Source organism: Aspergillus chevalieri, chromosome 6, assembly GCF_016861735.1.
Source record: "Aspergillus chevalieri M1 DNA, chromosome 6, nearly complete sequence".
Classification (NCBI taxonomy): domain Eukaryota; kingdom Fungi; phylum Ascomycota; class Eurotiomycetes; order Eurotiales; family Aspergillaceae; genus Aspergillus; species Aspergillus chevalieri.
Window position 1 is genome coordinate 1,973,230 of NC_057367.1, and position 22,404 is coordinate 1,995,633.

Consider the following 22,404-nt stretch of genomic DNA (forward strand, 5'->3'; position numbering starts at 1 on the left):
TGAGTACTCCGTACTGTAGATACTCCATACTCATCTTGCTCTGATGCTCGTGCACACCCAAATAACGGAATTCTTTCCGAGCCAGTAAATGACGCAGGCCCTGCTTCCCCACAAAACGGCGTCCGTCCTCCAATATATGAGGGCTGCCCTCAACCAATCAAACCCCCGATGATTCACTCCGGTCCCTCCGGTTGAGCCACACACACGTGACCGGGCCGAGTCTCGGTTGGGATTTTTAGTTCGGGTGGGGTTTTTCCTAAGCGAATCAAGTGCACTATCCCTTTTCGGGCTGTAGTGGCGGGCGGTGACGACCGGTCGATATGCTTGTCGATGGGTACAGGTGGGAATAGTGGAGAGCACTAGACCCGCCCATTTGCCAGCGTACGTAAGTTAATCCAGCCAACTTTGCTACCAAATCTGGACTAGCCTTGCGACTAGGCGACTTTGGGTAATGGAGACTGCACTCCACTCCGAGCTTAGGCCGTCCAATTACAGGCCATTGCTTTCCGTTACCAATACCGTACGGGGGCCACTGAAGAATTGTCTGGTTCCGGTCTGGGGGAGTAATTTCACGGGAATCCCCATACGCAATTAGTTACCCAGTTACAGAAGCTTTTTTTGGGAATTGTACTTAAGAAGGGCTGCTTCCCCAACGCCCGCAACGTTTGACCTTTTTTTCTCTTTTTCTCATTTGGGTCAAGTTGGGAGACGAGTGTATGATAACACGTTAGGAAAAAGAAAAGAAAAAAGAAACAAATTAGAACAAGAAAAGAAACTCTCCACTCTTCACTTCTCTTCTACCTTTTCTCATTCCTTGTTTCTCCTCTGCGTCACGATTCTACGCCATTATTTCTATCTTACCTCCCTGTCCATATTCTAGTATCACGTGCTACTTATTCAATACATGGATACCGCACCGCATAATACTCACTCGCCTTCACTGTCATGACCAACGCCACGACCGCCACGACTACACCGTCACATCCCAAGAACACAATGTCCTCTACCGATACCCAAGCAAAACGCAAGGCCTCCACGGCCGGCATGTCCGGCAACACTCGTCCTGTTAAGAGACGTGCCTCGAAAGCGTGCTGTTGTTGTCGAGCTCGCAAGGTCCGCTGTGATGTTGTCGAGAATGGCTCGCCTTGTACGAATTGCCGGTTAGACCAGGTCGAATGCGTTGTTACAGAAAGCAAGCGGAGAAAGTGCGTTGAATTCTTCTATCAACATCCACGTTTATTTTTGCGAAAACTAACAAGCACAGGAAATCTCGTGTTGAGGCTGAAAATGCCAACAACATCTCCGACTCGCCTCCGGATGCCTCAGAAGACAGTGGGAATTTCTTCCGGAGATTCAGTGAGAGCCGTCGTCTTTCAGATGTGGCACCGGCTTCGCCATCACAACATTCGCTCGATTTGGATCAAGGCCAACATATGCCTCACCTTTTATGTTCGTGTCCTTTTTCCCCTCGTCCTAGAGGGTCATATTAATATTTCACTCTAGATCAAAACCAGGCCGAACGGATTGGAGTAGAGTCCCGATTTGGCCGTGGAATGGCTCCGAACCCGGCTGTTCCGGCCACTCTGCCATTGCACCATGTCACCTCGCAAATCCAGCAATTGTTGGATCCGTCCTTTGGCAGCCCCCGTTCTGGTTCGGGAGGGGTCGTTCTACCAGACTACATTAGAGGCTTACCCGCTCGGTTGCAGAAGGAGGATATCGACTATCTGGCTATGAAGGGTGCCCTGACCATTCCGGATGTCAATCTGCGCAATGAATTGATCAAAAGCTATATTCACTACGTCCACACCTACATGCCGCTCTTGGACCTCGAAGACTTCTTGCAGACAATCATCCAGAACGATGGAATGAATCGGATGAGCCTGCTGCTCTTCCAGGCTGTCATGTTTGCCGGTACTGCCTTCATCGACCTTAAGCATCTCCATGGAGCCGGCTACACGTCACGAAAGGCCGCACGGAAAGCTTTCTTCCAACGAGCCCGACTTCTCTACGATTTTGACTACGAGGTGGACCGGATCTCGCTCGTCCAGTCTCTGCTGTTGATGACCTATTGGTACGAGACTCCAGACGACCAAAAGGACACTTGGCACTGGATGGGCGTCAGCTTGTCGTTGGCCCACACCATTGGTCTTCACCGCGACCCTGGGAACTCGCGCATGGATCTTCGTCGCCAGCGGATGTGGAAACGCATCTGGTGGAGCACATACACTCGCGATCGTTTGATTGCTCTGGGAATGAGACGTCCCATGCGTGTCAAGGATGATGACTGCGATGTACCTATGTTGACTCTCGACGATTTTGACTTCCATCCGTTTTCTCCTGAGATCGTGGCAATGGTTGGAAACTCGGAGGTGCTGCACAATGTCGAGCACCAGCGCGAACTCGCCCTCATGTTCATTGAAAAGGCGAAGTTGTGCCTCTGCGTCAGCCACGTGCTGTCAGCCCAATACTCTGTTCTCAGCCACAAGTTTGGCGGCACAATGGAGACCACTATGATGCTGGTCCCCAAAAAATCTGCCGCTGAGACCTTCGAAGTCCGCCGTTGTGATCAGGAGCTGGAAGACTGGTTGGCCAACCTTCCTCCGGAAATTCAGTATTCTCCGGCTGCGTCTTTGAAACTCACAGAGGCCCAGGAGGTTTTGCATTCGCATCGGGCGCTGCTTAAGATGGTGTACCTGACCACATCCAGTGCCTTGCACCGTCCGCAAGTTCTTCCTTCCATCCCGTTCCCTTCGATGGACGCGGAACTCCAGGAGATCTCGCGGAACAAGGTGCGCTACGCGGCAGTGGAGATCACCAACATCGCCCAAGACTTGCACAGTCTGGACCTGACCCGTTACTTCCCAACCACGGGTGTGACGGTGCTCCTTCCCGCGGTCATCATTCATCTGCTTGATATCAAATCCAGCGACCCCAATGTTCGGATGACCAGTCTTCAACGCTTCTACCAATGCATGCGGATTCTCCAGCGCCTGCGTGAGATTTATGCTTCTGCTGACTTTGCGACGTCGTTCTTGGAAGCCGCCATCCGCAAGGCTGGAATCCAGCTCACCGTTGCTCCTCAGGATGTGCAACAGCCGCCGCCCGTGAACGCCGACACTGCCCCCACCATGCCGGATCCCACGCGTCTTAACACCTTGACGCCGCCTCCAGACTCCCTCGCCCAGAAAATACCCGATCTCACATATCCGAAATCCAATGACACCGGAGCGCTTGGAGTGGCTGAGGAAGGTGGCCCACTGTTTGTGTCGACACCGCCTCCATCGGACGGCAGTGAAAACGGCAGCACGAACAACCTCAACCCGAAATTCCCGCCATCGGATGCCTTCCAGATCCCCAACATGGAATCGGAACTGAGTCTGAGCCAGTTGATGGATTTGGCAAACGATGCCGAAGTGACACAGAATGACTTTGATGCCTTGATCAACTTTGACGATGCTGGTGCCGATTTCTTTGCGGCCGAAAACAACAACACCTCTGCCACCAATACCACTACGAATAATAACACCAATCACGAGAGCCATGACGGCAACGATTTTGTGGATTCTATTCCCAACGTGATGAATCTGGACGCCAACGACAAGGGCGTCAATTTCCCTGGACTTGCCGACGCCGTCGAAGCACCACGCTCGGAGGCTCAAGGTATCACGGCGGATCTGGATGCAGACTTGGGATTGTTTTGAATATCATTATTTTCTTTCAAGCTTTTCTGTTCTATTTCTGCATTTCTGCATATATGTTTTAACATTTGTATTGACGACATGATCTCGATTTGATTTGGATTGGAAAAGATATGATTGGGATGGCGGCGTTTAGCTATGCATTGGGTGCGACATGTTTTTTATTTGTCAATCTTTCACATGCTCTAGAGAGTATAAGACAAGAACAATGAACGATTTCTCTGCATTATTTGGAGTCACATGAAATTAACATAATGCCGTAATTTACAGCCCCAACGGACCCTTTGATCTGCTGCACCAATATTGGTCAAGCTTTGAAGATCCGTCGTCGGCAGTTACTGCGGAGTATCCGGGTGCATTGATCATTTGGGTCGAATGCATTCACATTGAGGAGTGTACAGTATCTGTAAAGACATGCTCGGAGATCGGAGTACTCCGCACAAATTATAGAGTAATCTCTCTTGATACTGTAAATGTAGAGTATTTCGCAGTAGAGCATGCAGGGTAGTATCTGTGTAAGAGGGGGTCTCTGAATATCCCGTGATGCGCCATTCCCGATTTGGAAGGTCGTTGTCAACGCGTTCTCTCGACTCTCATAAACGATTATTTGTCTATGGAATGGCAGAATCCTTTGTCCCTGTTTCTACTGTACGGATGACTGAGACAGGAGAATTCTCGAATATTGTTTTCGTCGATTCCAGAATGTCAAACAACCAACACAATCAAGCGACAAACACAGCAAATGACGATCCCACGAGACCTCAGTGTCTCCCGTATTCCCCAATAATCCCGCACTGAACGGATCGGCAACCGGAACGATAGGCAGACAGAAATAAGGATATCTCAGGCATATCAGTTTGCCTCCCGAAAGCTTGCCATCGTGCTTTTGCTTTTTGCTTTTGCTGCGTGCTTGCACGGACTCCGGAGTTAGCTCAGATCCAGAACTCCTGCTCCGTACATACTGGCCCAATTGGCGATGATTCTGTGCTCTACGGAATACAATGAACGGAGTATGCCGCCAAACATCCACCAGATACTACCCTGCCCATGTCTGTGTCTCGGTCTCGGTCTCTAGGATAGGTGCAGCTCCAGATACGGAGTTACGCTGCTTATCATCTCACTCGCGCCATGTGGGCCCGGGCAAGACCATCGCGCTTTCTGTGTTTGTCCTGCTTACTGACTCTGGACGGGGTATCAGTGTTGGGGGATATTCTGTGCTCCGTTCGTTGGGTTGGGTTAGTACTATGTACATCACGGGTGGTCGGGTCTCCTGATCGTCTATATAAGGGAAGCTGTTGCGTCCTTTCAGTAGTCTTTTCTATTAGCTGTGTTGCGTAGCTGTGCTGGTGGTGTTTCCTTGTTCTATATATATATATATATTTTTTTGCTCAATAGCCCCCCTCTTTCAAATCACCAAGGCTGTGGCCATGCGCGGCTCCCAGCTGTTATCCCTCCTGTCGCTGGCTGCGACCAGCCTGGCCCACCCAACAAACGAATTTCACGTTGGTAGACGCCAGGTCCCCAAGGAACCTACCGACGTCCAAACCCTCACGACAGCCAACAACATCACCATCCGGTACAAGGAACCAGGCAAAGAGGGGATCTGTGAGACGACTCCGGGAGTCAAGTCGTACTCCGGCTATGTTGACCTGTCGCCGACTTCTCATACCTTCTTTTGGTTCTTCGAGGCTAGGCATGATCCGCAGAATGCGCCCATTACCTTGTGGTTGAACGGTGGTCCGGGAAGTGACTCGTTGATTGGGTTGTTGGAAGGTGAGTTTTCCCATTTCAATCGCTTATGATCGAGTGCTAATGAACGCAGAACTGGGTCCATGTCATATCAACTCTAGCTATGAGACTTATATCAACCCGCACTCTTTCAACGAGGTCTCCAACATGCTCTTCATTTCCCAGCCGTTGGGCGTTGGCTTCTCGTACAGCGACACTGAGCTTGGTTCGCTCAATCCACTTACTGGTGCTATCGAAGATGAGACTTTCGATGGCGTGCAGGGTAGATACCCCAAGATCAATGCTACTTTGACTGGTGCGTCCTGCCATTCTTGTCCCGATGTGCATTTGTTGACCGGGGATTAGATACCACGGACCTCGCTGCAAAGGCCGCTTGGGAAGTCCTGCAGGGATTTCTTGGTGGTTTGCCAAAGTTGGACTCTAAAATCAAGTCCAAGAAGTTCAACCTGTGGACAGAGAGTTACGGAGGGTGAGTCGAATCCCCTATTTCAGAAAGAATATACGCTAACTGCTGTTTAGACACTACGGACCTGCTGTGAGTTCTTCCGGTGTACGGGATAATGGCATTGTACTAACTTGACAGTTCTTCAATCACTTCCACGAGCAAAACCAGAAGATTGAGTCTGGTGAGAAGGAAGGTATCGCTCTTGACTTTGAGTCTCTGGGTATCATCAACGGTATCATCGACGAAGCCATTCAGGCTCCTCACTACCCTGAATTCGCCGTCAAGAACACCTACGGTATCAAGAGTGTAAGTTCCCATCCCTGTAAAGTAGACGTGTTATATACTAACGAACTAGATCAACGACACGGTCTACAACTACATGAAATTCGCCAACAGCATGTCCAACGGCTGCCAGGATCAAATCGCCTCCTGCAAGAAAACAAACCGCACCTCCCTCGTAGACTACGGCATCTGCACCGAAGCCGCCAATATGTGCCGCGACAACGTTGAAAGCCCCTACTACCAGTACTCCGGCCGCGGCGTCTACGATATCCGCCACCCAAGCAACGACCCAACCCCACCAGCCCGTTACGACAAATACCTCCAGAAGCCATCTGTCAAGAATGCCCTCGGCGTCAACCTCAACTACTCCTCTTCCAGCGCAGAGGTGTACTACGCCTTCCAGCAGACCGGCGACTTCGTCTGGCCGAACTTCATCGACGATCTTGAGGAGATCCTTAAGCTCCCTGTTCGTGTTTCGCTGATCTACGGTGACGCGGATTACATCTGTAACTGGTTCGGTGGCGAGGCCATCTCGCTTGCTGCAAACTACACGCATGCGAAGCAGTTCCGCGCTGCGGGTTATGCGCCGATGGTCGTTGATGGGGTCGAGTATGGTGAGACGAGGGAGTATGGGAATTTCTCGTTCACCAGGGTTTATGAGGCCGGCCACGAGGTGCCGTATTATCAGCCCATTGCTGCGCTGCAGTTATTCAACCGTACGCTGAATGGCTGGGATATTGCGCAGGGTAAGGTGAAGATTAACGACCTTGATGAGCCTTATGTCACCAATGGTACTGCTAAGGCTACGCATACGCAGTCTTCGGTTCCGTTGCCTTCGGCTACGTCTAGTGCTAGTGCCAGTGCTAGTGCTAGCGGTAGTCACTGATGACTTTACTGCTACGACTAATGACTTGTCGTACGACTGGTTTGATACCGTTGTTATACATACGAAGTACATGCCCCTTACGGGTACACTAATGGCCACGTGCATATAATACACTGCGGCTTAATGCATGCAAGATATACATCTGTAAATACCCGACGTAACAGAAATCATGTAGAACAGTTATATTCAACCCCAAACACAGGGGCACCATGTGCCTGACTCATCAAGTAGACACTATTATGTGCACATCGAAGGTACAAAGGATAATAACCAAATGACCAATAGAAAACCGAAAACCAAAAATAAAGAGAATCTCGTCCAAACTATGGATAAACCAAAAAGATGAAATTGATCATCCATGGCAAACGGTCTTCTCCTCCCCGTGTTCTTTTTGGGAGGGAGAGGAAGGCATTGGAGAATCCTCCATGGGAATACCAACATCCTTGCGAGTTTCGTCGGAGAACTTGAGATCTTCCTCAACATCGGAGTGTTCCTTGATCTTGAAGAAAATGATTGGCGAAGCAATCAGGAGACTACCAACGAGGAGACCCCAGCAAGAGGCAAATTCCGTCATGAAAGCTGTGCCTTGTGCGTCCATACTGTACATGACAATTAGCAATCCGTACATTTATGTGCCTTGGAAGTGAACTTACCGCCACATGCCCGCTGCACCGGCAGACTGAAGACCCTTGTAAAATCCAGAGAAATTGGCGAGTTTCCGACCGTTGTTCGTGAGCGATCCCATGAACCAATATGCGCAGGTTTGGAAGGCAGCATCATAGAATCCGTAAAAGATGTAGAGGAACATGGGACCGATATAACCACCGTCAGTCCAGTCCTTGGTTGCGGCCACGGTGTCGCGGGTGTACTGTTTCTGGAAGGCATAACCACCGCCCCAAATGGCCATGGTAATGGCCAGAAGAAGGCCAAAGTTGATCTTAGCACGGGTAGGACGAGAAAACCATTTCAGATCCAATGTCTGACCGAACACGAAAGCTCCAACCATCTGACTAAGCCAGTACAGCAAACTGTTGAGCGAGCGGGTGCGGATGTTGAAAAAGGCGCCGTTGACGCTGTTGAAGTGGTATCCGTAGAACCAGTTGCTTGCCAGGAACATGGGGAAAAAGAATATGATGTACCAGTCGGTGCGCAGTGTCTGCAAGAGACCCACGAGCTCGGATTTCCAGGTGGGATTCTTCATAACAATAACACGAGAACGATCCTTGCGCATGACGTATTTCGAATCCACGAGGATCCAGGCGAGCATGAAGCCGATGGCCATGAGGACCATGAAAGCGATGTATGTGCCATCATTGACCTGTCCGGAATTCGAGTGCAGGTTCTGACCCAGAGGGATCTGATACGGCGTCAGCTCAGTATATCAAGACACTGGGGACGACTCTACTTACCAAACCTCCAATGACACCACCCAAGTTGAAGATGACCCAGAAAATAGCAATGAACTTGCCCTTCTCCTTCTCATTCGGATAACTCATCATGACAGCGCCTTGAGCGCACCACAGAAGACCTCCACATACACCAAGCAATGCACCAGCGAAGATGAGAAAACCGACATTCTGGTTGTGGTTGTAGGACAGCAGAGACGCGACGTAGAGAAAGTAACCGAAGCCACCAATAGACAAAGTCAAGCGCAATCCGATCCAGTTGGCGATAGAACCAGCGAAGAAACCGACGACAGCGAAAGTACTGTACAGGGCGGTATTGGCATCGCTAACGTCTTTGGCATCCACTTGACCACCGCCGCCCAAGCCACTGACGGCATTGAACATACCAGGGCAGAGGAAGCAGACAAAAGATACCAACACCAGCTGCACCTCCGGGGAAGCAAACCACGGGAATGTCCACGTGCCGATTTTCCAAGGCTTGTACATCCAGGGCTTTCCCAAGGGCTCTGACTGGTCCATGGACTCAGGATCGACACTGGATGCCCAGTCCAGGTCCTTCTTCTCGCTGTGCTTGGTGTCGGGTTGCATTTCGACGTTGCTTGAAAGGGTCGACATAATCCTATGTGAAGAAGTGCGAATAGGAAGAATGTAGAGGAAGAAATGGAAGGACAAAGAATATATACACCACAGTGGTCATGTATATCAATCAAGCAAACATATGAACAATGAAATTCTGTGTGACCCGATGGAGGAAGCAAAGATACAAACAAGGCGAAAGTATATATATGTTTGCTATATGTACACAGCCAATATAGCAGAGAAAGGAAAGTCGATCTCCAAAAAATAGAAATGGACAATCCACCGGTTGGAGGAAAGAGCAAGAATGAAGGGATGCGCAGTGACCGGTTGGGGGGGCGATGCTGAGACAAAAAGGCAAGAGAGACCCTCTAGTTTATATCTGCACCACGAGGAAGTATGTGCGAATTCAGTAAGAAAAAGAGGAGAGAGAGAAGGCGCGAAGCTGCAGAATTGATATTGGAATTGAATGGAGAAAAGAGAATATGATATGATATGCACGAGGAAATTGAACACGAGACCTGAAATAAAGCCATTTAACTTAGTGGCTTGTTTCGCGGGTTAGTGCCGAACACGAGATAATGTTCTATTGATTCTATTGGGCTTGAAACTAGCGGTGTTTATCGGGGGAGATAGCAGGACACGGCCTGTTCCGTTGCGGGTTTTGCAGCAGCAGCAGCAGCATCATCGTCATTGGCATCATTATGATAGCCGCGCATTGAAGAGCACAGAAACGTCAATGTCCTGGCGAGGCTGGGCAAACACTTGTCATCGTTGCACGAAAACGAAGTGACGGTTGCATTGAGAATTGTGCGACGGACTGGGTCGATGTCCGGATGCGGGAAATTCGGGCAAAAATCGGCTGAGTCAGAAATCCGGGGAGTGATAACTGATAAGTGATTGGTGAAAGCGATTGAAAACGAAGCAATTGAGTTGTGGAATCCAATGGAATTGGATATAATTGAAGACGGATGAAGGGATATGCAACGAAGAGAGGAGGATAGTTAAGAGGTGAGGTTGGATGCAGACTGAGATGACCCTCGAATTGACAGGGATCAGGTGATCTGTATGCATGTGTCTCTGTATATGCTCTGTATTCTACTCGTACGGTAAGTAATATCCCTGTGTATCGTACTGTATCATACAGTACCATCAATGTCGTATCCGCATCATCGATAAGCATCATCCAGTTCTTTTTGGTTAAGGCAAAACGTGCATTTGCCTGGGGAAGAGAACCATATGTTTCTCTGTCGGTGCCTGTTATATCTTCATCCTATGTCCTCTTCCCTCATGTTTGACATGTCGCACATTGACACACTGCCTCGGATATATTTCCCGTTGTTTATGCCATCATCTATATAGTTCATCATAGCACAAGCAAGCATACATGATGCCCGGCAAGACCACAACCACCCCCCGTATCACCAAGTTCACCAACTGCCGCATCCTTCAAGACAAGGAACTGGTCGAACAGGATCTTTGGATCGATTCACGTTCCGGCAAAATCCTCCGAGACCAAGTCGCCTTCTATGAACTGCATCTCTTGCCCGATGAAGTAATCGATTTGGGCGGCCGTATCCTGGCTCCCGGTCTTATCGATGTCCAGTTGAACGGCGCCCAGGGGTTTGATTTCTCGGTACCACAGGCTTCCCGAAAAGCATATGATGATGGGTTGCGCATTGTCAACAAGGGTCTGGCGCGGACCGGAGTGACTTCATATTTGCCAACGGTTGTTAGCTCCACGCCAGAAGTATATTGGCAGGTGCGGAACACGTCTAACATCTTCACATGTGTGCTTGGTTTCTAAAAGAATGAAATAGGTCCTCCCTTCGCTTGCTCCATCCAACAGCTACCATCGCGGAGAAGATGGCGCAGAATCACTGGGAGCTCATGTTGAGGGCCCATTTATCAGCTCCGGCCGCAATGGTATCCACAAGCCAGAGGTCCTCCAGGCTTCTCAAGACTGGAAGGACTTGGTCCACTGCTACGGTCAGGAAAACCTCAATTCATCCATCAAGATGATCACCGCCGCCCCAGAAGTGGGCAATATGACCGCCCACATCCCACGCTTCGTAGAACGAGACATTGTCTACTCCATCGGCCACTCAGACGCCACCTACGAACAAGGGCTAGCAGCGACGCAGAACGGTGCTTCAATGGTCACCCATCTCTTCAACGCAATGCGACCCTTCGAACACCGCAATCCGGGTATCTTCGGCCTCTTGGGCCAAAGCGAGCGACATCGTCGGCCATATTACGGTGTGATCGCGGATGGGATCCATCTGCATCCCACCTCCATTAAGATCGCTTACCATGCCCATCCCGAGGGTCTCGTTCTCGTCACCGACGCTATGCGCCTCTGTGGACTCCCCGACGGCATCTATGATTGGACCAACGGGGACCGGATTATCAAATCCGGTGCTCGTCTGACGCTCGAGGGCTCCAATAAGATCGCTGGTAGTTCTGCGACGTTGATTGAGTGCGTGAACAATTTCCGGCGCTGGTCTAATGCATCTGTTGCTGATGCGTTGCGTGCCGTCACTGCCACCCCCGCGCGGATGCTGGGTCTGCAGGATGTCAAAGGTACCTTGAATGCGGGCGCTGATGCCGATCTTGTCGTTCTGGATGACACTGATTCTGATGCCGGTCCGACTTTGACTGTTGATCAGGTGTGGAAATTTGGGGTGAAGATTTTCGATGGAGAGAAGAATGTATAGTTTTCTTTTCTTTTCTCTTTTGCTGTTTTGGTATAAGGATTTTTAATACCTCTTTCCTGGGCTTTAGCCAACCCTGCCATTTGGATTCGTCGCATTATATAGCTAGATACTGTAGATAACCAATAGATTAATTGCTTTTGAATTAATATTGGTTCAAGATATCAAATTCGGAGAAACATGTACATTCGTAGCGTATCATGTCTACATCTCCATCTAAATGTATATATATCGTGCTTTTGAAAAGGGAATCTCAAGCGCTCAGAAGCAAACATATCAAAGAGCAAATATCCCCCAAAACTTTATACATGAATAGCAACAGATATACAAAGCAGAATAGAAAATTAATATATCCTGTTCAACTCCAATGCAACGCCGCTGGAAGTTGACGTCGGGTACCATTCGTCCTTCTCAAAGAGAAAAAGAGAAAGGACACCCGTTACAGGCGATTCGATTACAGTCTGGGCTGGTTGCGGGTCCAGCCGGCCTCTTCAGCAATCATTTCGGCGCAACGCTCACCAATGGAGAGCACAGTCAACATGGGGTTGACAGTGGGCATGTCGGGGAAAACACCCGCATCAGCAATGCGGAGACCGTTCAGACCGCGGACCTTCAACTTGGGATCGACAACGGCCAACGGGTCACGGGCAGTGTCGCCCATCTTGGTGGTACCAGCGGGGTGGTACACGGTGTGCGCAGCGCGACGGCCGTACTCGGAGAGTTCTTCGTCGGTCTGGACCTTAGGGCCAGGAGCCACCTCACGCTTGATCCAGTCCTTGAAGGGCGACTGCTTGGCGACCTCACGTGCGGCCTTGAACCCGGCAACGATGGTGGCAGCGTCGTAGCCTTCAGGGTCGGTGAAGTAGCGGAAGTCAAGAGCAGGCTTCATAGAGGGATCAGCCGAAGTCAGGTAGAGACGACCGCGGGAGCGGGGGCGAGGGATGTTAGGGGTCATGCAGAAGGCATCCTTGGGCACATCATATCCAAGGCGCTCCGTGTTGAGACAGAAGGGAATTTGGTAGCAGTGCATCATGATGTCGGAAGCCCGGCCGTCATCGCCATTAGCATTGGCAGCCTCGCGACGCAGAAAGATGGCAGCGTCCGAATCCATGACGGTCTGGTTGGGAGGAACAGGCTGGTTCAACTCCCAAAGGATGATAGTCTCGGGGTGGTCGAGAAGGTTCTCACCAACACCAGGCAAATCCTTGACCACAGGAATGTTCAGCGACGACAGCTGCTCGCGCGGTCCCAGTCCAGAGAGCAGCATCAGCCGGGGAGTGTCGATAGCACCGGCACACAGGATGGTCTCCCGCTTGGCGCGCAGAGTGCGCTTAACACCGGACTGAAGAGTGACGTCGACACCAGTAACGGTGGTACCCTCGATGTTGATGCGCGACACCCAAGCGTTAGTCAGAACGGTCAAGTTGGGGCGCTTCTCTTCTCCACGCAGGATAGGGTGGATGTAGGCGACAGAAGCGCTGCTGCGGCGGCCATCGTCAGGGTTGTAGGCAACAGAGAGGAAACCAACACCGTCAGTCAGTTCACCCTTGGAACGGATCTCCTTGTTGAAGTCGGAAAGAACGGGGATGTTCAGGGCGGTAGAACAGGATTGAACCCAGTCCTTGCAAAGCTGGTTACGGTGGTTCTCGTGGACAGGCTGGACAGTGTTGCGCAGGCCGTCGAGCAAGCGGGTGAACGTCTCAAAGCCCCAACCTTTGCAGCCCATCTTCTCCCATCTCCGACAGTCATACTCGAAGGGACGGAACGAGATGAGAGTGTTGTGACTGGAGCAACCACCCAAGACCTTGGCGCGCGAGTGACGAATGTGGCTGTTGCCTAGAGGAATGTTAGTCCTCTTCCTATTTCTCTTGACACCTTTATATTGACACTTACCCATGGGTTGTTCGACGGTGGGATAGTCGTAGTCGAGCTCGCCTCCCAGCAGGTTGAGCCACTCCTTGAGCTTCAGGACGCGGTCATCCATGTAGTCACTGGGACCACCCTCAATGACGAGAATACGCTTGTTGGGGAGGTACTCAGCCAACCGGCTGGCAATGACACAACCAGCAGTGCCACCACCAACGATGATGTAGTCGTAGTTGTTGACATCGCTGGCGGGGAACTCACTGGTGGTAACGGTAGTGGTAGCCATGTTGAATGAAGCCGGAAGGACGAAGCAACGGAGAAGGGCGGAGGTTGAAGGAAATATAGACAGTAGAGAGGAAAAAGAAAAGATGTCGGAGAAAAAGGGAAAAAAAAGATTGGAACCAGATTAAATTTAAGACAAAATGCGGTGATACTTTTTTTTTTTTTCCTTTGGACTGCTCCTAATCAGGTAAGTGGACCGGCATCCAGCGGTATCATTGGAGCCTGGGAGTTTTACAGACAAGACTCAAAGCATTCCACTGCCAGCGATATTACCTAAAACATGTTAAGAATGTTGAATCGCTTTCTTCCAGGGCTTCTGCTACGTTGAACTGCTATTCATCATGTTCTTTTCTGGCTCTATCAAGATCAAATAAGGTTGTTTTTGCTCAGTTTTCTGCGGATTTCGCGACGTCACCGCTCGAGGGAACTAATCCATATTAGGTAAAGTGTCCTGCACTGAGTAGTCCGCCGAGAGATCGTACGACGCACTAGACGCAAAGAGGTTAGACCTCGGATCGGAAATTCTCGCCGACCGGTCTGGGATTAATTTGCCTTTTTTTGATGACATTCTCTATCATCACTGGGCGGTGCTTTACTATGTACTAGAATCCTTTTGGTATAGATAAGCAGCACTAATGCAACGCCTAGATACCTTTTATTAGCAGAATTGGGAAAAAGTAAGCATCAGGAACCTTCGGAGTTGATCCTATCTTAATCGCCGGGCAACGCTCTGTTCCGGTGGAGTCACCCACTTCATTTTCTTTTTTTTGCGTAATGGCTTATGGGCGGTGTGGGATTCTGCCCACACAAGTCTGTAGTTGCCAAGCTAAATTTGTAAAGCTTCAACTTTCAAAAGATACCATAATAATCTATACAACCCCCTCTTTTCCTCCTCCTCATTTTCAAAGTCTATTATACATTACAACTGCAACCATACCACCCATAATGTCGTCCGACGTTCAATCGCCCCGTCAACCATTCTATGACGGTGAAATCAAGTCTGCCACTTCGGGCAAGACCTTCCAGACCTTGGACCCTTCTAATGCAAACACTCTGGCCGATATCCATGTCGCTTCCAACGCCGATGTTGATGCGGCCATTGCGTCCGCGGACCGTGCTTTCCCCTCGTGGTCGCAAACCCCTCCTGCCGCTCGTGCCCGCATCCTTCAGAAGGCCGTCGCTTTGCTTCGGGAGAGAAACGACGAGATTGCCCGCGTTGAGTCTCTGGACTCGGGCAAGGCTTACACAGAAACCAGCACTGTTGATGTCCTGAGTGGTGCTGATGTGTTGGAGTACTACGCTAATTTCATTGGTGGCGGTGGTCTGAACGGCGAAACTACCCAGCTCAGAGAGGATGCGTGGGTCTACTCCAACAAGGCTCCCCTGGGTGTTTGCGCCGGAATTGGTGCATGGAACTACCCTATTCAAATGTAGGTGCTTTAAAAGGTCATGTATTTGCTTCGCGCTAACCTCTTTTAGTGCCCTTTGGAAGTCGGCACCATGTTTGGCTGCCGGAAACACCATGATCTACAAGCCCAGTGAATACACCCCTCTTCACGCCCAGACGCTCGCAGAAATCTACCGGGAAGCCGGCCTTCCCGCCGGTGTGTTCAACGTAGTCTACGGTGCGGGCGATGTTGGCTCCTACTTGACTTCTCACCCAACTATCGCCAAGGTTTCCTTCACCGGCCAGGTGAGCACCGGAATGAAGGTGGCTGGATCCGCTGCCGGTAAAATGAAGTATGTAACTATGGAACTGGGAGGCAAGAGCCCACTTCTCATCCTTCCCGATGCTGAACTGGACAATGCGGTGAATGGTGCCATGATGGCCAACTTTTACAGTACGGGCCAGGTGTGCACCAACGGCACTCGTGTGTTTGTGCCCCGCAGCTGGAAGGAGGCATTTGAGAAGCGTCTCCTCGAGCAGATGCAGCATGTGCGTCCGGGACCCTTGTTTGACGAAGCCACCAACTTTGGTCCATTGAGCTCTGCGATCCATCAGGAGAAGGTCACCGAATACATTCGTCAAGGAATCGAGACCGACAAGGCTAAGCTCATCTACGGTGGTCTTGGCAAGCCTTCGGTTCCCAAGGACTTGGAGAACGGCTACTGGGTCCGTCCGACCGTCTTCACCGACTGCACGGACAACATGAAAATCGTCAAGGACGAGATCTTCGGTCCTGTCATGTCGATTCTCTACTACGACACCGTTGAAGAGGCTGTCCGCCGTGCCAACGACACGGAGCTCGGCCTCGCAGCGGGTGTCTTCACCAAGGACATCAACCAGGCACACCGTATCATCGGCCAGCTGCAGGCTGGTATCACTTGGATCAACACCTGGGGTGAGAGTCCGGCTGAGATGGCTGTGGGTGGATGGAAGAAGAGTGGTCTCGGCGTTGAGAATGGCCGCAAGGGTATCGAGGCTTGGTTGCAGAACAAGAGCACTTTGGTGGACATGAGCGGCACTGTGCCCACTGTTTTCGCCAAGCTGTAAGCCCTTGTTTCTTTTCCCTTTTTGTGCGTTATAAGCGATGTCATGTAGACTGGATCTAAGGATAATTGGAAAAGTACATGAAGAGTATATAGCAAAGAAATCTGGTCTTGTCTATAAAGTTCGATTCAATATACAAGCAACGCTCTTGGAAACTCATAAGTACATAACAATATCATAGCCAACATATATAGTGAGATTATATGCCAAAAGAGCAAAAAAAGGAGCCAACAGAAAAGAAAGCAATCCGAAAGTTCTACTGGTTACAAATCGTTAAAATCACCCAAATTGGCAATTAGTTGGCAGTTACGCGGGATCCCATCCGATCAAACATCAGCTCATCCTTGAGCATCGAGTCTAGTCCACTGACGGCCGAGTCGACCATCCGGGAGGACATGCTATCAGGGGTCAACTCGTCATCATCAAATGACCGCTGAAGCTCTGTATTGATGCGCAATGGCTGGGGCATCTTCGTAGGTGTTGCCTTCGGGGTTGGCTGCTGTTGAGGAACATAGGCCTTGGGTGTCTTAGGTTTGTGAGCCAACCACGGACCTTGGGTACGGGCATCCGTTCCGGCCTGCTCAATTCCCTCGAAGTATCGGACTGTCTTGACTTTAAGCTCGAGGGTTGCGTCCCGGTCACATACGATGAGCGGGTGCCGGTGGAGCTGCAATGCAGACAGTGTCCACATGTGGTTGACGGGGCCTTCGAGGCCTTTTTCCAGAGCAACTGCCTTGTGCGGGCCAGTAGCTACAATGACAACTTCGCGTGCGTCCATGATGGTCTGGATACCCACTGTCAGGGCCATGTGCGGCACCTTGGACATGTCATTGTCGAAGAAGCGCGAGTTAGCCAAGATAGTATCGTATGTCAGAGTTTTGACACGCGTGCGGCTGCTCATCGAGGAGCCAGGCTCGTTGAACGCAATGTGGCCGTCTGAGCCGACTCCTCCAAGGAAAAGCTCAATACCTCCGTAGCTGACGATGCGGTCTTCGAACGAGGCACATTCTTCGGCTAGATCTGGGGAATTTCCGTCCAGGATGTTGATGTTCTGTGGCAGAATGTCGACGTGCGAGAAGAAGTGCTTGTACATGAAGCTGTGGTAGGATTCGGGATGTTCACGGGGGAGGCCGACATATTCATCCTATCTTTTATTAGTATATGTACTCCTTTCCAAGGGAGTCAAAAATGCAATACCATGTTGAACGTCACGACATTCTTAAACGAGATGTCGCCGGCTTTGTAGCGGCGCACCAAGATATTGTAGATAATCTCTGGGCTGCTGCCGGTAGGGAGTCCGAGTACGAAGGGCCGGTCCGGGGTTGGCTGGAATGTCTTGATGCGCGCTGGACCTTATTAGCATGCTGCGCGTTCGAGAACAATTAAGTGAAAGATAGAGGGAAGCATACTGATAATGTAGTCTGCGATATACTCTGACACTGCCAGAGCATTTTCCCTGACGATGACTCTCCTAGAGCCAGTTAGTCTGGTAGAAGAAAGAAGAGAAAAGGGATAAGGGATAAGATACATTTTGAGGGCTGCGTGGATACGTCACCGAGAAGCTAAGATCGTACAAGAGAAATTCTCAGATGTGTGTATATGTGTATATAGATGAAGAAAAGCGGAAGAAGAGGAGCAGTCAAGAATCAAAAGACAGAATAAGAAGAGGAGTAAGAAAGAGAAAGACAAAAAGTCCAGGCCTCCATCATGGCCACCCATGGATCCGTTGCAGTCATGGTGGAGAGAACGCCTAAAGAGTGACATTTGCAAATGCGACTCATTTTACGCTATAGTACTGTATTGACAGACTCAGCTCTTCTCTGACGAATCCAATATCCAAAAGCAGCAAATGAATTTCTTTATCTCCATCAGGTGCGCAGGTCTCCTCATCCGGTCGTGGCGAAGATGTCTGCCCTATCTCCAGGCGAATGGGTGATATACTCCTACTGGTAATCTCGCCGGTTCCATAGAATATATGACGCATTCCCCTTTTCTTGTATTCTCTCCCCCTTCTGCCTGTGCCTGTCTTTACCTTTTCTGTGCTTCCGATTTTCAGCCTGTCATCTAATGTTGCAGCCGGAGGTGCCATTTTCTTATCGGGATGACATTCATCGTCATCCCGCAATCACCACCGTATGACTAAGTATGACACCTGACTCCACCGTTGCATTCGGATTGCCATTCGGGGAGCCGACAGCGGCTCCAAGGCAAGTGCAACCGTTGTATGGAACGGTCCGTACGGTACTGTATAATACGTTACGGTACGGTATCCCCGCATGTTTCAGTATGGTTATGGTCACGTGGCTAGTCCGGGGCAAAGAGAAGGAAACAAACTGGACAAACATGCTCATTATCCTCCCGATACGGTCGATTGATTGGGATTACTATCTATCTCTCTCGCTATCATGCCTATGGTGTGCGGTCTCGATAACTGCTGACTCCTGTGCTAGTTATAGCTTTTCTCCCGGATGTCAGACAACGGTTTCGGGATAGTTACACACATTCATCGGCTTCCGGTTGCAGGTTTTCGTGCAGCTGCATTTCTCCTCACCCAATCCGGCTGATGCCCCTCCCCTCCACTACAACCTACTGCTCCTACCTGTTACCGTCATTCCATACGCTATTGCGAAAACAGCTAGAAGCTAAGCTATCTAGCTACTCTTCGTTTGTTTGATTGGCTTTGACAGGGTCAGGGGAGAGGGGACATAGGGTTTCAACCCCTCCCTGGCCCCCAATTGTCGCTGACATACCTCGCTTCTCCAATTCAGGGCCATAATGGCCCCGAATGAGGAGTTGTTGCCCTCTGGCTGGGAGGATCTTGACAGGTAGGGCTCTTATCGATGATTTCTTGGCGTCATTTTGTTCGTATAGACCTGGTGTGCATTGCTGACAGGGTCATTATGGCCTATGGCCTTTCCCATGTCTTTATAGGCAGATGGGCCAGCTATTTATGATGGGCTTTGATGGGACCTCTGTCAATCCTCAGATCCGTTCACTCATTGAGAACCATCACTTGGGTTCTGTTTTATTGTCAGCCAAGAATCTGAAATGTATTATCTTTTTCTCCTTTTCTTCTATTGACTATAATATGTATAAGCGAACTGATTATTGACAGCCGCAGAGGAGGCGACGCGATTGGTTCTCGAACTGCAAACCATCGCCCGAAATGCGGGTCATCCAGTACCTCTGCTGATTGCCCTGGATCAAGAGAATGGCGGGGTTAATAGTTTGTATGATGAGACCTATATCAGACAGTTCCCCAGCGCCATGGGAGTTGCAGCGACGGGATCCCAAGCCCTGGCGCATGAGGTAGCCCTCGCGACAGCGCAAGAACTTAGAGCGGTCGGGGTCAACTGGATCCTGGGCCCGGTCTTGGACGTTTTGACGAACGTCAAGAGCCAACCACTGGGAGTGCGCACGACGGGCGATGACCCGCAAGAGGTATCGCAGTATGGCGCGGAGTTCGTGAGAGGCTTCCAGGAGGCGGGTCTGGCAACATGCGGCAAGCATTTCCCATCGTATGGCAATCTGGAATTCCTGGGGTCACAATCGGACGTTCCTCTCATTACCGAAACTTTGGATCAGCTCAGTTTATCGGCGCTGGTGCCTTTTCGTAATGCAATTGCCCACGGCTTGGATTCTATGATGGTGGGCGGGGTATCTATGTCATCTGCAGGGGTCAATGTCATGCATGCCTGTTTGAGTGAGCAGGTTGTAGATGACTTGCTGCGGAAGGACCTAGACTTCCGTGGAGTGGTGGTTTCAGAGTGCCTGGAGATGGAGGCGCTGACCCACAACATCGGTGTGGGTGGTGGTACGGTGATGGCGAAAAACGCAGGTTGCGACATTATTCTTCTTTGCAGGTCCTTTGTCGTGCAGCAGGAAGCCATAAATGGACTGAAACTCGGGGTCGAGAATGGGATCATCAGCCGTGGTCGGATCGGGCAATCCCTTCGTCGCGTTTTGCAAATGAAAGCTCGATGCACGTCCTGGGAGCAGGCATTGAACCCTCCAGGTCTGCATGCGCTAACTCAGATGCAGCCTAGTCATACGAGTCTTGCCAAAAGAGCATATGGTGGTTCTATTTCAGTGGTGCGCGATAAGAGGAACTTGCTGCCGCTATCCAGCATCCTTAATCCAAACGAGGAACTCTTGTTACTAACACCACTGGTGAAGCCGCTACCCGCCTCGGCCGTATCGCGGTCTGTGGCAGCACATCTAGGTCTGTCACTCGAGGATTCCATTGCCTGGGATCGGACAGCGTCGGTTCTCAGTGGCGAAAGCGTCTTCAAGGAGCTAGGGCAGTGCCTCTCACGGCAGCGCAACAGTCGAGTGTTACACACGTCCTACACAACCAATGGGGTCCGCCCAATTCACGAGAACCTTATCGAACGGGCCAGTGCGGTCATTGTTGTCACAGCAGATGCAAACCGACATTTGTACCAGCATGGCTTCACAAAGCACGTGTCGATGCTCTGCAGGATGTCGCAAGCAGGGCAACCACGCGAGAAGCCCCTCGTGGTCGTGGCAGCTAGCTCACCGTACGACTTCGCGACGGATCAGTCAATTGAGACCTACATCTGCACGTACGACTTCACTGAGCCGGCATTAGAAGCACTGGTCCAGGTGCTGTACGGAGAGCTGATACCAACAGGATCCCTGCCAGGTTCTATCAGCCGTAGTCAGAAGCTGCATCAGGCAAGACAGCATTGGCTGGTGGAAAGTTGGAACGAAGATCGAGATTCACATGCGTTGGATGCCTTGCTGGACATTGTTCGAGCGGATAATGCGCAGGACTCAGAGCTGCAGGGTGTGACATCCAGCAGTTTCCTTCTCCGACGAGCAGAAGTGGTCGAGGCGCATCTGGTGGTAAGAAATAGCAGCACACAAGCCCTGTACGGGTTTTGCTCGACGTATTTTTTCCGATCGACTGGGACCGGTGTTATTGGATCACTGATAGTGGACCCATCGCGACGAAGGCTGTCGATCGGGAGATCACTCCACCACCGGGCCATTCACATCCTGCTCCAGTGCAAGGGAATCAAGCGATTCCAGCTAGGCTCGCGACTCCCTGGGATATACTTAGGTATACCGACTACATATCCGGTAGAGCGGAAACGGCTGCGGCAGTGGTTTGCAAACCTGGGCTGGAACACAGCGCTGTCGCGGCCAGTATGCAGCGTGGTGCTGCGCAATGCGACAACATGGACGCCGCCAAACGGGCTTGTAGAGGCGCTCCAGAACCATACGGCAGTGCGGTATGATTTAGTATATGGATGGGACTATGCGGAGGTGGTGTTGGATCATGTGCGAACGAACTTGCGGCCAGGGCTGCAAGACATCTACCAAGTGGCCCTGGGAGGTGCACCGGACTGCGGAATCATCCGGGCGCTACGGGCAGACGACGGGGGAATTCTTGGCAGTGTAGTCATTTACAATGCGCGATCGGTATTGGCGGCGCACATGGCGGCGCTGAAGAATCAACCGGTTTTGGCGGGCGGGGTCTCGTCTCCGGTGATTTCCCCATTGGTGGGGGAGTATGCGACGATTCTGCAGGGATTGATGTTTCTGGGAATCAAGCAGAGCCGCAAGCAGGGGGCGAAAGCGGTTGTCTTGGATTGTGTGAGTAGAAAAAATTTCTTTCCGGTCTGGTTTTGACAATAAAGACTAACCGGGAATTAGGTGGATGGAGACAGCAACTTGGAGTGTCTGTCTGGAATGGGATTTGAGATGTTGCATCAATACGAGGAGGTTAATTGCGATGCGACGGTATGGATGGGGCCTCATCCATAGTATTGTGTTCTCTGCCTTTCTTTGTGCATTTGGTACATAATAATGACTCCTGTACGGTTCTAGTGTACACAGTAACTGAGTGGCTCCGATTGGACGATATGCAATGAACGGTCACAGCTGGATGCATCCAATCAAACAGGAGGAGATGGCTCGATTGGGTATAGTGCCAGATCGCCCTCGGATGATCCACGGCGGAAAGTGGCGGCAGGTGGA

At 50.7% G+C, this 22,404-nt stretch overlaps 8 protein-coding genes across 8 annotated transcripts; 5 read left to right on the top strand and 3 right to left on the bottom strand.

The window, feature by feature from the left end:
- Positions 1-945: 945 nt before the first annotated feature.
- On the top strand, positions 946-3,704 carry farB1 (putative C6 transcription factor (Ctf1B); the record flags this gene model as incomplete). Its single annotated transcript, XM_043281910.1, has 3 exons — positions 946-1,205; positions 1,265-1,449; positions 1,504-3,704. The coding sequence occupies 3 exons, from the start codon at positions 946-948 to the stop codon at positions 3,702-3,704; spliced, it is 2,646 nt and encodes an 881-aa protein (XP_043139342.1).
- Positions 3,705-5,128: 1,424 nt separating this feature from the next.
- Positions 5,129-7,063, top strand: ACHE_60707S (S10 family peptidase; the record flags this gene model as incomplete). The annotated part of the gene is made up of 6 exons (XM_043281911.1): positions 5,129-5,474; positions 5,524-5,745; positions 5,796-5,919; positions 5,970-5,985; positions 6,034-6,201; positions 6,251-7,063. 6 exons carry the CDS (start codon positions 5,129-5,131, stop codon positions 7,061-7,063), a joined length of 1,689 nt encoding a protein of 562 aa, XP_043139343.1.
- Positions 7,064-7,415: 352 nt separating this feature from the next.
- Positions 7,416-9,084, bottom strand: ACHE_60708A (unc-93 family MFS transporter; the record flags this gene model as incomplete). The annotated part of the gene is made up of 3 exons (XM_043281912.1): positions 7,416-7,662; positions 7,717-8,420; positions 8,473-9,084. 3 exons carry the CDS (start codon positions 9,082-9,084, stop codon positions 7,416-7,418), a joined length of 1,563 nt encoding a protein of 520 aa, XP_043139344.1.
- Positions 9,085-10,432: 1,348 nt separating this feature from the next.
- ACHE_60709S (N-acetylglucosamine-6-phosphate deacetylase) lies at positions 10,433-11,762 on the top strand (the record flags this gene model as incomplete). Its single annotated transcript, XM_043281913.1, has 2 exons — positions 10,433-10,807; positions 10,866-11,762. 2 exons carry the CDS (start codon positions 10,433-10,435, stop codon positions 11,760-11,762), a joined length of 1,272 nt encoding a protein of 423 aa, XP_043139345.1.
- A 451-nt stretch (positions 11,763-12,213) lies between these two features.
- ACHE_60710A (GMC family oxidoreductase) lies at positions 12,214-13,911 on the bottom strand (the record flags this gene model as incomplete). Its single annotated transcript, XM_043281914.1, has 2 exons — positions 12,214-13,595; positions 13,653-13,911. 2 exons carry the CDS (start codon positions 13,909-13,911, stop codon positions 12,214-12,216), a joined length of 1,641 nt encoding a protein of 546 aa, XP_043139346.1.
- Positions 13,912-14,681: 770 nt separating this feature from the next.
- Positions 14,682-16,401, top strand: ACHE_60711S (betaine-aldehyde dehydrogenase; the record flags this gene model as incomplete). The annotated part of the gene is made up of 2 exons (XM_043281915.1): positions 14,682-15,337; positions 15,387-16,401. The coding sequence occupies 2 exons, from the start codon at positions 14,682-14,684 to the stop codon at positions 16,399-16,401; spliced, it is 1,671 nt and encodes a 556-aa protein (XP_043139347.1).
- A 292-nt stretch (positions 16,402-16,693) lies between these two features.
- On the bottom strand, positions 16,694-17,928 carry ACHE_60712A (putative glucosamine-6-phosphate deaminase; the record flags this gene model as incomplete). Its single annotated transcript, XM_043281916.1, has 4 exons — positions 16,694-17,542; positions 17,596-17,744; positions 17,808-17,869; positions 17,927-17,928. Coding segments are annotated over 4 exons (1,062 nt in total).
- Positions 17,929-19,173: 1,245 nt separating this feature from the next.
- On the top strand, positions 19,174-22,191 carry ACHE_60713S (putative beta-N-acetylglucosaminidase; the record flags this gene model as incomplete). Its single annotated transcript, XM_043281917.1, has 4 exons — positions 19,174-19,223; positions 19,330-19,448; positions 19,514-22,020; positions 22,081-22,191. 4 exons carry the CDS (start codon positions 19,174-19,176, stop codon positions 22,189-22,191), a joined length of 2,787 nt encoding a protein of 928 aa, XP_043139349.1.
- Between the last annotated feature and the right edge of the window lie 213 nt (positions 22,192-22,404).